The sequence below is a fragment of the Cariama cristata genome, unplaced genomic scaffold, assembly GCF_000690535.1.
Source record: "Cariama cristata isolate BGI_N322 unplaced genomic scaffold, ASM69053v1 scaffold8856, whole genome shotgun sequence".
NCBI lineage: Eukaryota > Metazoa > Chordata > Aves > Cariamiformes > Cariamidae > Cariama > Cariama cristata.
Window position 1 is genome coordinate 1 of NW_009620407.1, and position 18202 is coordinate 18202.

The following is an 18202-nucleotide window of genomic DNA, read 5'->3' on the forward strand; positions in this document are numbered from 1 at the left end:
GCCCGGAGCAGCTGCCGAGCTGCCGCCGCTTGCCCCCTTGGCTTTGTACGTGGGTCTTAAAACAAGTTGGTCTTGATGTTTTTGTAGTCAGTCTGTCAACAAAACGCTTAAACTTATGCAGAAATAACCACTTCCAAAGTAAAGCCGAAAAAGATCGCTTACCTGACAGCAGTCCTGTGGGCGATGGTCAGCCCTCCAAATCGGTGTGCCCCAGGTGTGGCTGGGGGGCTGGCGGGGGGTTGGCGACCCTCAGAGCTGGCTGTCTGGCATGTTGGGTGCCCTGTGTCAAGTCAGGTGGGTCCTCGTTTGAAATTGGCTCGCCAAAGATGACGCTGCGCATCAACCAATTGTATGTCACTAAGGGAAAATACGTATGTTTCCCAGTTGTCTCTTCCCATTTTTGATGCAACAGTGAGAGAGGAGGAAGGGGGAGATGGCACTGAGCTTCCATGACCAAGGCCAATTGTAGGAGCCAGGGCCCTGTGTCAAGTCAGGTGGGTCCTCGTTTGAAATTGGCTCGCCAAAGATGACGCTGCGCATCAACCAATTGTATGTCACTAAGGGAAAATACGTATGTTTCCCAGTTGTCTCTTCCCATTTTTGATGCAACAGTGAGAGAGGAGGAAGGGGGAGATGGCACTGAGCTTCCATGACCAAGGCCAATTGTAGGAGCCAGGTCAAGCCCTTCTGGGTGTCTCTTGTGCAACCTGTTTTAAGGAATGGAGGTGCTTCCTCCTTACCCTGGTGTGAGACAGCAGCATGACACCTGGGAGTAGCTATCAGCAAAAGGATCTCTCAGAAATACCCTGTTTTCTTCTGTCTGCTGGAGTAAAGCTAGGAATTTGCATCAGTTATCACAGAGAAACAGGAACCAAGTTCTGATCTTGGCCTTCACTTGCAAAAACAAATTAAAGGGCCTGTAACTGCAGATAGCTGTTCTTTTTGGTTTATTGCCATCCTTAGTTTGAGCCGCTATGTGAGATCAGAAACAACAGAAATAAGCATCATGCTCACCCTTATTATCTCCTGACTTAAGTACAGTTCTTGTTTCTTATAGGCTTGAAGTTCCTATTTTTCAAGCTTTCTATGCTAAGGGATTATTTTTTTTTTCCTAATAGTTATTGTAGTTAGAAAAGACAGTCTTATATGTAGCTATTAAGCTTTTTCTTTCATTTTTGCAAGTGCAGCTGTGCAAGTAATATACGTTTGTCTACCTTCAAAATCACTTGCCTGTAGCATTGTTTTCAGAATAATTTTCACTGCTGCTTTGCCAGTGTGAAGAATGCAGTGTTATATTCCATGTCATCTTTCAGCTTTTCATTATTGTCCACTGAAAAGTCTACATCTCCTGAAGATGCTTTTTGTGTAGTTCTCAGAGCAGTAGTCGTACTGTAAAAACAGGTCTCTTTCTCACAGAGCTTGTTTGGAGTATGTATTTATTTGGCCAAAAACAGTGGCGGGATGGTGGGAGGGGTTAGCATATATGCCCACTTTAAAATGCCACTGAAAGTTTGGGTTTTTTTCCCCCGATTTAAACCTATTAAGGTTGAAATAATTTCAGCAATGAATGTTTTACAGTATTTCTGATTGTGGGAATGAAGAAAGTGAGTGTTTCTTTCTGTTTGTAGAAAAATTGTTGCAAGTCTTAAAAAGAATGAAAAGAGTGGCTGCTATTTCTAGAATTTATCCTCCATGCCTTGTTTTCTGTTGGTAACTGCCTGTTTGTATGGATTTTCATGTGCTTCAAACTTTCACGGTACAATAGGGGTGCCCTGCCACGATGTTACTCCTGTGGATTAGAAGAGCGAGCTCTGAACAAAGCTTATGTGACAATTTATTCCTTTCAGACTCCCAGCCAAAGTTTATCTAATGTCATGTAAACACATACATTAGGAGTAGATGAACCTTTTCCTAAAAGTAGTAACTTCTTTCCTCTATAAAGGGCAGAGGATGCTGAGTCAGATGCAGACCTCTCTACCTTTGCCCAGGTGAATCACACCTAAGCATGTGCTGTAAATTCTAATAAAAGTTAATTGCAACTAGCATGATTGATGGCTATATTGTAAGTAGTATTTGCTTTAAAAAGTGGATGTTACGGGTAAATAATTTTTAAATAGTGGAGAAAACTCCGATGAAGGATGATATGTTTCACCTAACAGACAGTGTTCAAGCTTCTACAGGCTACATCAGGAAGCTTAAATTTGCTCTAAAGGCCTCTACTTTCATATCTTAATATTCTTAAGCATCTGCTAATTGGAAAAGTTTGAATGCTATTGCTTGATAGTTTGGCTTGAAGATGGGTGCACAGATGTGGTACATTTGTGGAGGAGAGTAATCTCTGTTGAACCAGAATAAGGATAGAGAAGAGCAGGATCCAGGACTCGCATCTAGGAGTATCTTCACTGTTTTGATGGACTCCTTAACTGTTTTTTTGGGAACTCCTTAACTGCTCTGAGATCTCCTGTATAAGGTTTCTTCAGCTGATCTACCTGCTACAGTTAGGGCTGAGTGGTTGAAAAGCAATGACTTTTATTGCTCAGTTAGGGTTGAACTTGCAGAAAAGTGTGCGTACCCAACTCTTACTGGGTGGTTTAAGGCTCTTGCTATGGTTATGGTGCAAAGAAACATACTAGGTAAAACAGCCTTTTTATTATGGTATATGGCCTAAGCTGCTGAAACATAATCATATTGTATATGTAAAATTGTATTTTGCTAATATTTCATATATTTGAAATGCTGACAATTCTTTGATAGCTGATGGTCCCTCTGAACAAAGGGAGGCTGTCAAACGTACTGCATGTCTGCAGAATGTTTAGCAGATAAGATGTTTATGTAGTATTGAAAGCTTTTCCCAGCTATAAATACTTTCTTTCCAGATATAATAAAGGAGCAAAATCGAGAGTTAAGAGGTACACAGAGGGCTATAACCAGAGATAGAGCAGCACTTGAAAAACAGGAAAAACAACTGGTAAGTAGAGCAGGGAACTTTATTTTACTCTTTTAAAAACAAACACACACCCCCAGTATAACAGAAAACTTGCGAAGTGCTAAAGATACAAGTCAATGTATAATAAATGAAAACTAAAAAAAGTTGTCTTCCCCTTTTTTGACTTTTCAGTTAGTAATTTTTTTCTGACACAATTTTAATATCTAAAAGTGGTTCTCAGCCTTTAATATAGGAAAAGCCTGAAACAATGTGTTTAGATTAAATAACCGCATTCATTCTTCCCTTTCATTCTTAACATTCTCTATCCTTCAGAAGGTTTTTTCTAACAGGCTGGTAAGTCAGTGGTCTTGTGGTGGAAAAATTAAAAGGAGTGTTAGTGCTGTCATATGTTACCATGACTCTCCAGTGGGAGAGGGTACTTGAAAAACCATAGGGTATCATGAATACCCTATAGGGCTGTTATTTCATTCATATAGAACTTCCGTAAAACTAGCTAATAACAGTAAAACTATCTGCCTAAATTAAGATCTATTTAAAACTTAAGTGTGTGTGAGCTATCAAATATTAAGTGAACGGATGCTGCACCTGTGTGGCAGTATAATTGGATAAATGGATGTGACAGATGGCAGGGTTTGATGCATGAAGACATACTCAGACTGTGGGAAAAGCTGTGCAAATCCAGCCGCTGTTTCAGTAGCTATTGAGGTGTTTCATGGCAGCAGGTCGCATGAATACTAAGAGCTGGGAATAATAAACTAAAGGAGGTCAGAGAAATTATTTCTGGAAGCTTGGAACATGTAAGATAATAATAGGTTACTCATAGATAAGGCATTTTTCAGTATGAAATTTTCCAACTCTGGAAATAATGTTAATTTTCGTGAATACTCAGGTTGAAGTTTTGATTACTTACTACAGCAAATTGTTTCAGAAATGTTGGATTTCTGAGGAGAAGAAGAAAGGAGAAATGAAATATGTCTTTGAAAAAGTTAAAATTTGCTGTTAGGATGAGAGAATCAATGCCAATAAATATTAATTTTCAGAGACAGATCAGGTGAAAAAGGACCAAGGGCTTGTCAGTCAATCTCAGAACATTTTGTTACGTACTTTCTTCAGAAAGACTTTTTTTTCCCTTAACTATGAGGTACTGCTCTGAGAAAACCTAGTTATGTTAATTCTATGTATAAAAATACCTTTAAGTATGCAGACAGTTCTGTTTCAGTTCAGTAACCTCATACGACTATATGAATTTTGAGCATTTTTTTTTCCAGAAGAACATGACTGACTTTAATAAACTTGCCCCAAACCTCTCAAAAGCAAATAATGTATTGCAGCTCTTTACCCAAATTAGCCTCTGGGCTAAATAGCTTGCCGTTTCTCCTTGAATTGATAGATTGGGATTTGGGGTGTTTTTTGTAAGCCAGAAGTGTCTTTCTTCAGGCTTAAGCACATGTTGTAGACAAACTATACCACTTCTATTATGTGCTAAGTTAAGTCCAGCTAAATTATGTGGGCAAACAGCCTATAATTATTGCTTGTCTAACTTTATCCACTTCTTCCCGAAAAAATGTTATGAGATTCTCTCGAGGCTAAAAAAGTGTTAAAAAGAACCTATGAATTCCCTCTTTCTTCCATGGCGATGTGGCTTGATTTGCCGTGAATGCAAGAAATAAAAGATGATTAGAGTCATGGCACTAATAGTTGGCTGTCCATAATAATTTCTTGACTTTTGAAGTGTTGTTTTTTTTTTTTTTTTGAAGTGTTACTCCCTATCCAGATCTAGGAATTGAATGTGCACATATAAGTGAATGTGACAAGAAGTTGAAGTCTTTTGGGGAATTGTGTGCTACCATACTATAATTCAGTTTTGTTGTGGTGGTTTTTTTTTTTTGTTTCTTCTGGTCAAATCATAACAGCATTGCATTTATTCTACTAAATAGCCTTGCTAAAAAGCAAGGAAGACTATTTATATAACTTGAAATGTCTTAAAAAAATCAAGAGGATAGTTAACATTTGGAATTTAAATATTAGTGTTAAAGCTTAATTATAGTTTTTATTTGAATGAAAATTCTGTAGAATTAATGTTTTACCTTTTCTAACAGGAACTGGAAATAAAGAAAATGGCTAAGACTGGTAACAAAGAAGCCTGTAAAGTGCTAGCAAAACAGCTTGTACAACTGCGGAAGCAGAAAAATCGAACATATGCTGTTAGCTCTAAAGTCACTTCTATGTCGACTCAAACAAAGGTCATGAACTCGCAGATGAAGATGGCAGGAGCTATGTCAACTACAGCAAAAGTAAGGCATTACAAGACATTCTTTTACATTAAAATGCAGCATATGGTTGCAAAAGTTAAGTTGTGGTTTTTTGTATAAGACAATTGAAGGGATAAAACTTATTGCTTAATACCGCAAATGGTGTTGAGGATACAGTAGGGAAATGTAATTTGATTCATATTGTGGAATTTTTGTCTAGTCAATCCAACCCGTTAGCACCTCACTAAGCATATTTTCTTGGGCTAGACATCTGTCAAATGTTTGCATGATAAAAATAAACTCCAGTACCAGTGGAAGAATTCTTTTAGTACATCAGAAAAAACCAAACCATGCTGCTACAGTGTCTTGGCTGTATATCTTGTCACAAGAGGTTTTTATTGGGGGAAAAAGTAGGGCATGCTTCATCTAGAAATCAAGGCAGTGTGTCAGAGTAGCTTTATGGCTTGTGCAAAAAGTAGGTTATTGCTTTGGATCTTAAGTTCCAAAGGAAATCTAATCTGGAGTTCCCTGTCATTCTTACTCCCTGTACTCTAAGGAAACAGTATTGCATTGAGTTTTCTCACAAATCTCATCTCATCTCCTAGAAGAGTCTGAAAAATCTTAGTTGTCCGAGTTGGTTGTGAACTTTCCCCTATTTCCCTGGATTGATAAATAGGGAGTTTGCTTTTGGCAAGAAGGATTGCTCAACTTGAGGTGTAGAAAACAGAATTAGTACGCATCATTGTAGACAAGTTGTGCTTTTATCACAATCCAAGTTAAATCTGGTTACGTGCCAGTTAAACCTAGCAATGCAACACAACTTAGTGCAGAAAGTAATTACTGCTAAGGCTTTGCTGTCAGTTTAGAAGCAATATGTTTTCAGATATCAGCCATTCAGTGATACAGTGGTGTCTCTGTAGCAAACTTTGTATGCTCCATGATTAACCCACAAAGAAGGTCTTGTCTGACTGTACAACCGATGAAGTTAAACAGCTTACTTGGCATTCTTACAACAGTGTTGCATGTGAACAAGTTGGTCTTGCTTTTTAATTATTACATGCTTGACTTCTTTTTATCTATGAGATGTCTTGGATTAAATTTCTCTAAAGTGGTGCTAGACTAATTATGAAGGTTAAGTCTGTAGGAAAAAAAAAACACAAAAATATAAAAAAATAAACTAACCAGCATCCAGAAATGTTTTTTGAAGCACCGCAGGTACTTCTATGGACGGGTTTGTGTAACATTATCAGAGAGGAAGGTATTAAATTGTTTTGGTCACTTCTAAAGTCAGTATATTGCCTTATCAACATGGGAAGCTTAAAAAAGAAAAGTATTCAGTCGTTCATTTTGAAGCTTATGAACTATTCTTAATCTCATACAACCATCAGTGAAAAATATATGCAATCGGTTGCCTCAACAAGCAAGACGAATACATTAATGCAAAGCTTTCAAAGTATTTTTCTATATTCTATTTAGCAAGTATAGCACTAATTTTGGACATAGTAAAGTCCAGTTAATAGTTGCCTTTTCTGAAGATATATAAACTCTGTATCAATTTAGTGCAAAGATTTTTGATGTCTATCTATAACTCTTGTAAAAGAATTCTAAAGAACCAACACCCTCTAAATCCAGAATAACTTTTTAAATTCAAATAATGTGACTATGAACATAGTCTTTGAAATTGAAGTAACGTTAGAAGCCTAATACGTTATCACATTAAACAAACTCACGACATGAAGGCAGAAGAGCTTCTATGAAGTCAGCAGTGGCTCTAGTAGTTTGATAACATCCCTTTTAATTAACCAACTTTTTTATCTTCTAAAAGATGGTTAGACTTTACGTTTGAATTGCTCATGTCCATATTTAGGTTTTGACATCCCATGAGAGATACAGTAGCTTGCTTCTTAGGAAAGAAGAAAGTATTGAAAGCTGGTGCCTGAAAGGCAGTGCTGCATACTTGTAGTAAAACAGGTGAAGTTCAGTAAACTGTCACAGAAAGATCCCTACCCATTACAAAGTTTCACCCTGAGCCCATATGTACTTCCTGAACACTCTGATATTTGCTTTTCAGAGAAAAGTTTTTTTTTTTCATTGAATTATAACATAAAGAAACTATTGCAATTTAATGCCTGTCCTCTAGTGGTGGTTCAAATAAATGTTCCTTACTGAACAAAAAACCTGCAACCTTTTACCTCTTTAAAGAGTATAGCCTGCAAGTTAGGAAATATCGTCCCATTCTTTTCATTTAGATCAGTCAGATTTTTCCTAATATAAGACCAGGAGAAGGGTCATGGTGCAAGAAGGACAAATATATTTAAAAGCATATCTATTAGAGTAATAGATAGCAATATTTCTTAATAGATGCAGACTGTACTATTGATCTGTTATGTATCTATGATTCTCATGAGATGTAAAGACACAAGGAAAGCGAAATTTGGACTGAAGGTTTTTTTATTAGAAAAGTCTTACTCCTTCTTAATGTATATATTAGTATTTACTACTGTCTCATTATATGATTAAGGGTTTTTTCAATATTAATAGACAATGCAAGCAGTTAATAAGAAAATGGATCCACAAAAGACACTACAAACTATGCAAAATTTCCAGAAGGAAAACATGAAGATGGAAATGACTGAAGAAATGAGTAAGTTCTGCAGCCCATTGTATTCTTGGAAGGGTGGAACCAGTCTAGAAATATTGATGCTTGAAGTTTTATTTCTACAATTAATGAGATTGACAGCAAAAATGAAGAGCAAACAAACAGTGCATGTCTGAACAGGGAGGCTGAGCCTTAGGCTTTTTAGTAGCTCTAGGTAATAATCTAGAATCCATTCCTTCCCATCTTCCTGAAAAACACCCGTCATACTTCTAGAAAGAACATACTAGAAGGGAAGAGGGTTTGAGACCAGTTCAAAGCCTTGTTGGCATAACTGGTAGGCAGACTTGAAAAATTGCCCTTTCTGTAGCTGATAGTTCTTCATATGCTTTTTCTTCTGGGACTGGACACTTAATTTAGATATTATTCATAATCTCAGCTTAACGTACATGGTGGTATGGGATGAATTTGTCTCCATTTTTTATTTAAGCCACAAATAACTTCTGGGGGGGAGGTGGCAAGTTTCTTGTTCCCAATTGCATCTGTCCACTGTCAGCTAAATAATGCCAAACTTCCTGGTGTTGCTAGCACAGTCTCCTTTCTATGCTAATCCCTGCCACTGTGTTGGCCGTAGTAAGTAGCATGGACTCAAAACAATACTGTTGAGCAAGATGTGAACACCTCAGCTGCGCAGAACTGTATTGTTGCAATTCGGAAATTATCTGAGTAGTTAACAGTTTTGCAACATACTTGGAGGAAGAGAAAGGGGATTTTTATGAAACTCTAGATATTTTTAAGAAAAGTTAAAATCTAATGGGGGGAGATAGAGCAACTAAACTATTTTGGTGAAACCAAACATTTTTGTAAAAGCAGTCATGCCTTGCCCTGTTGTTGCCCTAACTGTGCTCACAGGCTTTGCAAGGCAGAGGTAAGAAAGCCTCTCCAATATACAGGTGCATTCTGTTGGTATCTTATACAGTGGTATTACTATAACATTCTGGGGGAGTAGAAGGATGGTACTAGGTTGTTCTAGTAACCTTTTTGCTTAATGCAGTGTGGATTTTTTTTTTTCTTTCTTCTAAGTTAATGACACTCTGGATGATATTTTTGATGCTTCTGATGAAGAGGAAGAAAGCCAAGATATTGTTAACCAAGTGCTTGATGAGATAGGAATTGAAATCTCTGGAAAGGTATGGCTATTTTTACCTAGTTCATCTGCTTCTTCCCCTTAATTCCCTTTTTAAAAATAGTTTATTCTAGCAGCCTTTATTTTACAGTCTTATTCTAGAAGTTAGCTTGTCATAACATGTATTATTTTGACTAAAGAAAACTTCTGTCTTCTAGATGGCCAAAGCTCCATCAGCTGCCAGAGGCTTACCATCTGCATCAACATCAAAAGCTGCTACCATATCAGATGAAGAGATAGAACGACAGCTCAAAGCTTTGGGAGTTGATTAGCTTGATGGCAATACACAGTCTGCCTTCTAATTAGTCAGCTGCAGACAGATGTAAAAAGTGCAAATACTCTTTCAGTGCAACTGATGTCTAGGAAAACTAAAGCTTCAGAAATGACAACTTGAAGTTGGTACTGGGGGAAGAAGGGGGAAATATTTTGAATCAATTTACAGGGAGAAGTACACTTGGTGCGTCCAATGCATGGTGTCTTTTTGAGCACTGGACCAACCAGGGATGTAGTTCTAATGATAAATTCATTTATACCTGATCTGAATCTGTCCTCTGAACACAAAGTTTTCTTCTATCTCAGTTCCTGATCTGTCTTTAGAACTGCCTATTCTGTGACTGGTGGTGATGCCTCCTAGGACAGCACCTATATAATATATATCATTTTTATAACAGTCGCTATAGAAGAATTCTTAGTCTGTCATCTTGGCACAAATGAAACTTCATCTACGCTCTTAGTTGGAAACTATTTTCTTTTGATGAGAAATAGTCTTGGAAGTCTAGCAAATTTAGGCAGAAAGAAAAAGCATTTTATGTATTTCTTTCAAGTTCCTGTAGTAACTTTGACTTGATTAAATAATAGCTGGTTATTCTTTTTATAGAAAGGGAGGGATACAGTCCTTGTGCAGTTAATCTTACTGGAAGAGGATTTAAATTTGTTAGTGAACTTTGTTGCATGAAAGGCACTGATTGAACTCTATTGTACTGTAACATAGCTGGTTTCAACAGAATTGCTGTGCCTTTATGTATATAAATCTTGTACCTTTGTGATTTTTTTCAGAATGAGCCTTTGAAAAGTGAGTAAACTTGTAATTAAGACTGTTTCACAAAACACTATGGTGAGACCTCTCTATACACTTGATGGGACTCGGTGCTGAAGTTCAGAAATGCACTTGTTCAGAAATGCAACTTCACACTTGCAAGAAGGACATTTGCTTGACGCAACATTTGTATATATTTTACGATATTTCTTAATGGAAGATAACTGTGCATAATTGTATTGTTTACTAAGATGCAATTGATCACATTGATAAGCTAAATCTGAATTTGAGAACCATTTTGGATGATACCTGATAATGACTTGTCTAAATACCATAATAAAAGTCTTTTGGTTCTGTGAAGGTTTTTCTATGGTCTCTGGACTGCATCAGCATGATTCTAGCTTTAAGTGGAATGCATTGGGCTAATGAAATAAGAACTGTTGCTATTTTAAATAGATGTCAAAGTCTGAGAGTGCAGTTCCTATTTATGACTTTGCAGATGTGAAGTTCCTCAGCCCTTACTCTGCTGGAGATTATATGCCCCTCAGTTGTGCTGATTTAATGGGGCTGTTCATTGAACAGAAACAATAAAATCATCTTGGCTTTAAAAAGAGAAAAGCAAAATACTTCCCAAGAGTGGAACCAGGATACCTGTGAGGGGACAAACTTCATAAAGAGACTTTGCTGCTAGAGAAAGTGTAGCAGGAAACCATAACCTCTATGAATAATCTACTGTTGTCGCACCATCTGCTCTTTAGGATTGAAGTCAGCAGAGAAAGGAAAAAACATAGGTGAGCCTTCGTCTGTTTTTTGGCATAGAAATGCAGTTGTTCTTTCTCTTCGAAGGAAGTAATGGACAAACTATGAATCTGTGAGGTAGTGGGTAGGAATGTGTAAGTTTATATATTGCATATATCTGACGAGGTGAATTTTTTTTTTACAAGTTATTTTGTAAAAATCTAATAAAAGGCTTTTTATTCCACAATGACTTTGTCCTCTGTAGGGTTAGTCTTCCACATCTGTCTCTTAGTGGGCTTTCTTTGGACTCCTGTTAGCTCTGATAAATTTTCCTTTGACCTGAGCTATGATAAAGCAGCATAATATTTGTGGTCGTTGCTTGTGGGCTTTTTACTTATACTCAACATTCAGTAAAGACTTGATCAAGTTTGCATTCCCTTCTGTCTGTTTTCTGGGTGCCCAAGTACTGCTCTTAGGCACTGAAGAAGAAACTGTAATGTGAAATTAGTTAAATATAAAATGTTACTGATTGATTGTATTTTGGTTCAACACCAAGGCTTATATCCTTTCTGAATGAAGTATGCACTTTATCCTTTTAATGACTGTCAAAACGGCGTAATTCTCTTGAGAGTTCTTTCCTCTATCTACGGGGTCTTTGACGAACAGGAATAAAGGCATGGGTTTTTGGTGTCAGTAAGACTGCTGAACTAGGGCTACTGTTAATATGAATTTGGTGTTTCTGTTAACAGTTACCTCTTAAGTCCTGCAGCTGTAATCTGTATAAAAATCTTTCAGTAGCAGAGTGAGAAGTGATGTAGGTTTGCAGGCTTGCTTATAATTTTTTCAATTACAGTTAGTATGTTATAGCCATCTGTAACAAAATTGCATCCACTACTTGGAAACAAATTCCTTTTAAATCACTCTTAGCAGACAAAAAAACCCCCTACTCAATCCTTAAACTCCATTATCCTTGCTGACACTTTAACAGTAACTGAATCTGAAAGTCCTCCATCCAAGAACAGTGCAATTGTGCACACACCTAAGAATGGCTCTGTTGGGGCAGACAGAGGTCCAACTCACTCAGAATCCTACTCCACAGGTGGTCATAAGCAATGCCCAGGAAAATACGAGAACAAGATCAATGTAGATGACATTTCCTCCACTAATACTCTTCCAACCTCTAACTATTTTCAATTTAGAGCACTTCCAGAGCCATGTCTAAGTTCCTCTATATACAACAGCTTTGAGTGGCTTTCTCATCTGTGAACTTCTCCACATAAATAAACTTCTGGCACCCACATTTTTTAGTAGAAGAGTTCCACGTTGTTTTTTCCCCACCACATTAAGAACCACCACTTTTGTTTTTTCTTAAGCTTCTTTCCAGTTTTACATGTTTACTCCTCATTAGGCAAGATGGTGAACAGCCTGACTCCATCCAGCCTTTCAATAGAGCTCATAATTCAGTATACCTCTATAGCAGTCAAGGCACACGCATTAAACCTAGAAGAGAGGCAGTAGCATAAACAGTTATTCCTCTTACCTTTGATTGTCAGCTTTGCCTGCATAGGGGCCTTTTCTAGGTCTGTTGTATCCATCAGATGAGGGGAACTGAATGCTACACAGTACTTCGGAAACAGGTGAACCACAGATTTATACACGGTCATAATGTCTTGTTTTCTCCTGTATTCTAATTTTAACACCGTGTCTAAAGTTGCCATGGGAGAAGAGCAAGAAAAAAATCCCACAAACATCTCAAACAAAAATAGTGGAGCCCATGTTAGTCAAATGGCCCACTAAACTCTTACTTGCAGGTTTTTAAAGCTGCCCCTCAGAAGTCTTATCTAGGGGGTTTTCCCCAATCAAGAGTGATTGATGGCAATTACCCAGTAAGTTGTTCCTACTGAAAAAAAACCAATTGCCACTTTCACTAAATCTAATGGCTGCAGCTGCAGCACATTAAATTGATTTTATCCAGCTTTTCTTCTTTAAACAATTCTGCTCTAATTTGTTAGTATTTCTGTGGCAACAGCTAAATGTGTTTAAATGGAGGCTGCTTCCTCCACTTAGCCTTTTGTCATTCATTTGTGAGAAAATAGCATTATGTGTCACCTTTCATTTTGTTTTGCTATGCTTCTGCAATTAGCTTTCACTTGTGAGACTTTTTGTAAGATTAGAAATCACAATGTTACGGTGTCTCCTCTTGAATTAACTATTACAGCATGCTAAAATGAATAAGCACGTGAGCATGTGTGATGGATGCACTCGACCCCCTTGACCAAACTAGCGGTAGTTTGGTACAAGCTCCAAAGGAGGTAAAGGCCAAGAACTACTCTAGTTCCAATCTGTTCTCTGAAATCCCACAAAGGAGCAGAGTGACACACTGCTCATTGATGCGTATGAGCTTGGAACACCGATCATGCGATTAACACATGAATAGCAGGCAGCTCTTCCAAGACTCATTTATTATTAAGGAGCAAAGAAAGTTGTGGGTACAAGGAGTCTCATGCATACCTTTCACATTGCCAACCACTTTATTCCAGAAATATGACAGCTTAAGTGAGCCTCCTTTGAGCTCTCTCTGCTAGGCAGCGTGGCTGCATGGCGGTGATCTCCCCTTGAGCTGGGACCCCTCTCAAGGTTGGTCGTCGAGGCAGAGACAGCTTTTACCAACGGCAGATCTTTGGTAAGTGACAGATAGCATGCTGAATTAATGCTAATGAAACTACTAATCCATGTAGCTACTCAATTATTATAAACTTTATATAGATAATTCCATTAGATGTAAATCGTTGTCCAAGTCTGAGACTGAGATTTGACCTGGCCTCACCTAACCTTCATGAGGAGTTTAGAAAACAAGGGGGGTCCACTCCGACACTTGTGACTCACTGGGAGGGTCTTCCTTACCCTTTTGCGTCTCCGGTCTCTGTGCAAATCATTCTAACTCGATCCTAACTCAATTTTCCTTTGTATGTTTCTTCCACACAGTAATTACTAAGGAGAACCTTGCCATCGAACTTTGTGAAGTTGCCCTTTTACAGCGTCATATTAAAACCACTTTTGTCAATACCTTTAACAGTGGTCCTTCCAGCGATCTAAATCACCCATTCATGACAGCATGATACACAATGGAAAAAGTAAAGTGTTATCGAGACAGAACTACAAACCATTACCTAAAATACCAAATGTATAAGAATACTTTACTGGAGGGGTGGGGAAGGGCAAGAAGTACAGGCTTATAGCATTTCTAGGAAGCCTTTTATAATTAAGAAAATAACTTAGAATATAAATACATTTTGTATATATCAGATAGTTTCAAAATACATAACATTAGATGACATAGCATCAAAGGTACACAAATGCATGCTACCACCTTCATTGAGTGCTAATCTCCACTGTATTTATCTTTCATCCTTTCGGACAGCTCACGATCAGTCGATATACACGTGGTGTATAAAGGCTAAGGCTTGGTCTTTCTCTGGTGTAGTGGGTGAGCTGTGCTAGTGATAAGAACTTGAAGAGAGTATATAGCACAATTTCTCCCCTTTGAGTTATTAAATTGAAGGTTTCTTCTAAATTAAGGGGTTTGTAGCAAATGCATTCATCCATGAAAATGTATTTTTTTTAATCTAGGATCCTAATTGCCGTAGCTGAATATGCCTGTGGTCACTGTAATAGGTATCAGAGATAATTTAACGTACACTAGAGAGAGAGCACTTAACTTGTACACACTGCTTCTAAGTGGTCTTGAACATTAAACTCCTTTTGCTTTCTGTGGGCCTATTATCTAGACATTTTCTAAATCATCAGGTCTGTTTTATGGAAAAATAAAATGTATCTGGCCATTACTACTTGCATGTACTCAATTAATTTCAGTCCTGGGAAAACAGTCAAAAATACATATATGGTAATGGGCTATTCTAATAACAATGAGCAGGGCTGATGAGATGGCCGGATAATCTATCCCTGGTGAGTACTACAGTCATTAATTCAGTTTCTTGGTGCCTGGCTTTCTGAGAGGTGGAGCTCTGGCACTGTTTGTTGTTTTTTTTCTCCACCGATTATCTCTCTAGGCTAGAGGATGACAAATAAGGGATTATTTTCAATTAGTGGGGTGTAAGAGAGTGGGAATGTGCAGTGCAATAAATGCTTTGGGTGGATACTTCTTTCAGAGTGCAAGGGCCTTCCTTTTTTAGCTTAATGCGCTCTCTCTGGTCTAAGTATGTCCACACATGGGTTTAATCAGAAAAAAGTACAATGCAAAGAAAGCCTAAAGCAATACCCCCCCTGATAATTCTCTAGTTTTTTCCTCTTCAAGTCATAAAGTCTTAAGGTAAGGTAAATTGTATCCCAATTTTTATAGCTAAGCCTACCCAAATCAAACTTTAACGCATATAATATATTAGCAAGAATTACCTTTGATAACAAGCATAAAAAAAAAGTCACTTCTACTTAGCACCTGTTTAAGGCAGCCAAGTTGTACACGGAGACAGAGCACACAGTAGGAACGATGTTGACAACTCTCTACTTTGGTGTACTCTGTAAGCACACTCTACTGTGAATAACAACAGCAATTACGACACGTTTCTAATGGCTTTCTCTTGAACTTACACAACAAGTTTACCTGAAATGATTTACTCAGAGGTGTACAGCTGTTGTGAGCAGGTCGCTGGGTTTGAGCCGTGCTTTGGAAAGGCAGTTCTTCAGCTAGCGTTCTTCTACCTGGCTCTCAGATCTAGTGACAGTCCCACAAGATCTCATGGGTATATCCCATTCTTGGCCATAACTAGATATTCAGCAGTGTCACCACTGCTTGTTTAAGGTCACTTATTCACCTTCTCTTCTTTGAAGGTCCAATTTCTCACTGATGTTCAGTTTGGCGAGCTCAGTGTTCAGCAGTGGCGATGGGACCCTGCCATGTGTCTAATGGCTTATGATCTCGCAAAGGTTAGTGCAGATAGCTAGTTAGCGTGGGGTGAGGGGATAGCACATGCACGGACATGCTGAGGCAAAGTTCTTTCAGAACTATAGCTGCCAATATCAAGCTTTGTAACCTTTCTTCACCTATAACATAAAGGCTTTGCTTCCTGAGGCTTAGGGTACCTGCAAGGGGTTCTCCGTTAATCATTAAACATACCACAGATGCAAGAAAGGCACAGCACAGAGAAACTGAAAAGCAAATACTTGGGCAACTTGGAAAGCATTTGTAGTTGTATAATGCATAATAGATTCCTTGCAGTTAAGCAGAGACCTCCAACTCTTTAAATATAGTAGTAGCATTTAATTTGTTTCCAACCTTTTAGGTTAAAATTGGGTCTTCCACAACACACTTCATCTGAAGCTGGCTAGCTTGTAAGAGAAACAAGTGGTTTACTGGTTTTTTTTTTCTTCTTTTTTAAAGAATATAGTATTTACAATATTTACAAAAGGCAAAACAGAAATCCACATCTATGCATGGAAAAGCTTTACCGGCATTCGTGATGCTCCTTGATAATAGAACTAAAGGCATTCTGATGTAAACTTGTCTTCACTCTCTTTTCCCTTTGTCTTCTGTTGCAAAACCAAACTCTCACAACTTCTTTCTCAAGATTGAGCCCCTCAGCCATCCTCATAATTTCCTGAGAAGAAGGCTTACTTTGTTCTCCAAAGTGTCTCTCTAGGGCTTCTTTGGCAGCGATACTGGATAAAGGGATAAAATGTCACCTTTAAAAACTTTTCTGACACATTAGGCTTTCACCACTAGTTCAGGAGAAAGGTCAAGTAAGAGCACAGAAGATAGTGTCTTGGTTTGTTTCCTCTTCTATGTAAAGGAAACCCAGAGAGCTTAAAGTACACTGTATTTCTTTGCTGACATGAACAGCATGACATCATGCAGAATTTCAGCACAGAGTAATTTAAAGGCAAAACCAGCATCAAGTTTGGTGCAGTTTCAGTGGTAATCATGAAATGTTTGTGTTTCTTGATGTTCTCGAGGGCATACAGCTACCAGCTAGATATGAATGTGTTCACAGGAGTTGGAGCAAACTAAGTCAGAGCAGTGTCATGGGGGTTCAAACCGGGGTTGCTTGGTTGTGTCACATCTTTTGGGTTTACAAAGGAGAAGAGCTCCATCAGTTACAACTGGGGATATGATGTATGTTGTTGTAAGTTCTGCATTTCATTTTGTTATGGAGAGGGCACTAATATTTCTAGAAACTACAGAGATTACAGCAACCTGTTTAGCAATCATCACATTTTCCAAAAGTCTGCCTTAATCTATACCTCACAATCAGCAATGACCAAAGTTCAGTGGTTCAATAAACAAAATAAGACTCCTATCTTTTCTTACTGTCAGACAGAATTTCCTTCACGTTTGTGTTACATATTGTCAGAAAACAACGAGTACCTGCGACACCCTTGTGTGCCAAGGGGACGCATCCAGACCCGCCTCCAGCAGTAGCTGTAATTTCTTCGGACACAAGAGGGCGCTTCACGCGTGAGTCTGTTACAGAAATACACAAAGTATCTACTGGAGTTCCAGTTATTTCATTAATTCCTCTGTAATGTCTGTTGCTGGTCTTTCATTTATAGGTCTATTTTGCAATATTTAGTTATGTTACCGAAACTACCTAATTAATAGCGTGATGTTCTGCACACACAGAAGTATAGAAACTTCATTACTTTTGACTAACAGTTTCTTAGGCTTTATAATCAGAGTAGAAAATAAAATAGTTTGCACTGATTCAAATTAAGTAGTTTTTCTCAGGGTATGACTAACCTAATTGGGTTAGTGGGACTTTTGTTTTACCTCTAGTTTGCCTTCAAACATCCATTAAGAATTATTAAGAGTAAGGCTGCAGTTCAGATAAAGTCCTGATTAGTTGGAGTTCCTCAAACTGGAGGTCCTATATGCTTTCAAAGCCACAATTAATATTTTCTTACTGTGTGGGATTTGGTCCTGACCTTCACCTCAGTTATCTGTGCCCTTGGTAACCTGCCATATTTGATACTTCCAGTGCAGTGGGGTTAGATGTAAAAGCGGGAATAATTAAAAATGCTTAATATGAGGACTGATTTCCTCAATAGGCACTAAAAAAAACCACCAAAACCCACAATGTTAGATGAGCAGTGTTGGGGGCTCCTCTAGCCAGGAAAAAACCCCTAGGACATGGATGCTTCCAACTCACAGCTCTCATGCAGGTCATACTACGTAAACTGGGCAAGGTCTTGGCACTGCTGCTCAAGTCCTTACTGGCTTGTAGAGAAGCTGAGAGGAGAAACTGGCCTCACAAGAGTAAAGCTTCATCCCTTGTGAGGTGCTGTGATGAACAAATGAGCTATGAAGCATCTTCCATCCCCAGTTCACTCCAAATTGAGAAGCAGCCCCTCAGAAGAATACTTCATTCAAAAGTCAGAGAGAAATTACGTCTATATTTTAGTCCTTATATCAGAGGCAATGCTGGATGACAGG

At 38.2% G+C, this 18202-nt stretch overlaps 2 protein-coding genes across 2 annotated transcripts in view; one reads left to right on the forward strand and one right to left on the reverse strand.

Annotated features, from left to right (window-relative positions):
- Positions 1-183: 183 nt before the first annotated feature.
- Positions 184-9525, forward strand: CHMP2B (charged multivesicular body protein 2B). Its single transcript, XM_009701615.1, has 6 exons — positions 184-214; positions 2877-2968; positions 5047-5241; positions 7741-7843; positions 8879-8985; positions 9140-9525. The coding sequence occupies exons 1-6, from the start codon at positions 184-186 to the stop codon at positions 9251-9253; spliced, it is 642 nt and encodes a 213-aa protein (XP_009699917.1). The 3' UTR covers positions 9254-9525.
- A 6692-nt stretch (positions 9526-16217) lies between these two features.
- POU1F1 (POU class 1 homeobox 1) overlaps positions 16218-18202 on the reverse strand; it is a 12311-nt gene continuing 10326 nt past the window's right edge. Inside the window, 1 exon segment of the mRNA XM_009701614.1 lies at positions 16218-16431. Coding sequence (XP_009699916.1) covers positions 16218-16431 — 214 coding nt within the window.

What these genes read in the sequence shown, in the direction of transcription:
- CHMP2B (XM_009701615.1), top strand. Translation starts at nt 184, where the DNA reads ATGGTCAGCCCTCCAAATCGGTGTGCCCCAG. An exon ending in AAAAACAGGAAAAACAACTG is followed by an intron (nt 2,969 to 5,046) that starts GTAAGTAGAGCA and finishes CTTTTCTAACAG; the next exon opens with GAACTGGAAATAAAGAAAAT. An exon ending in GAATTGAAATCTCTGGAAAG is followed by an intron (nt 8,986 to 9,139) that starts GTATGGCTATTT and finishes TCTGTCTTCTAG; the next exon opens with ATGGCCAAAGCTCCATCAGC.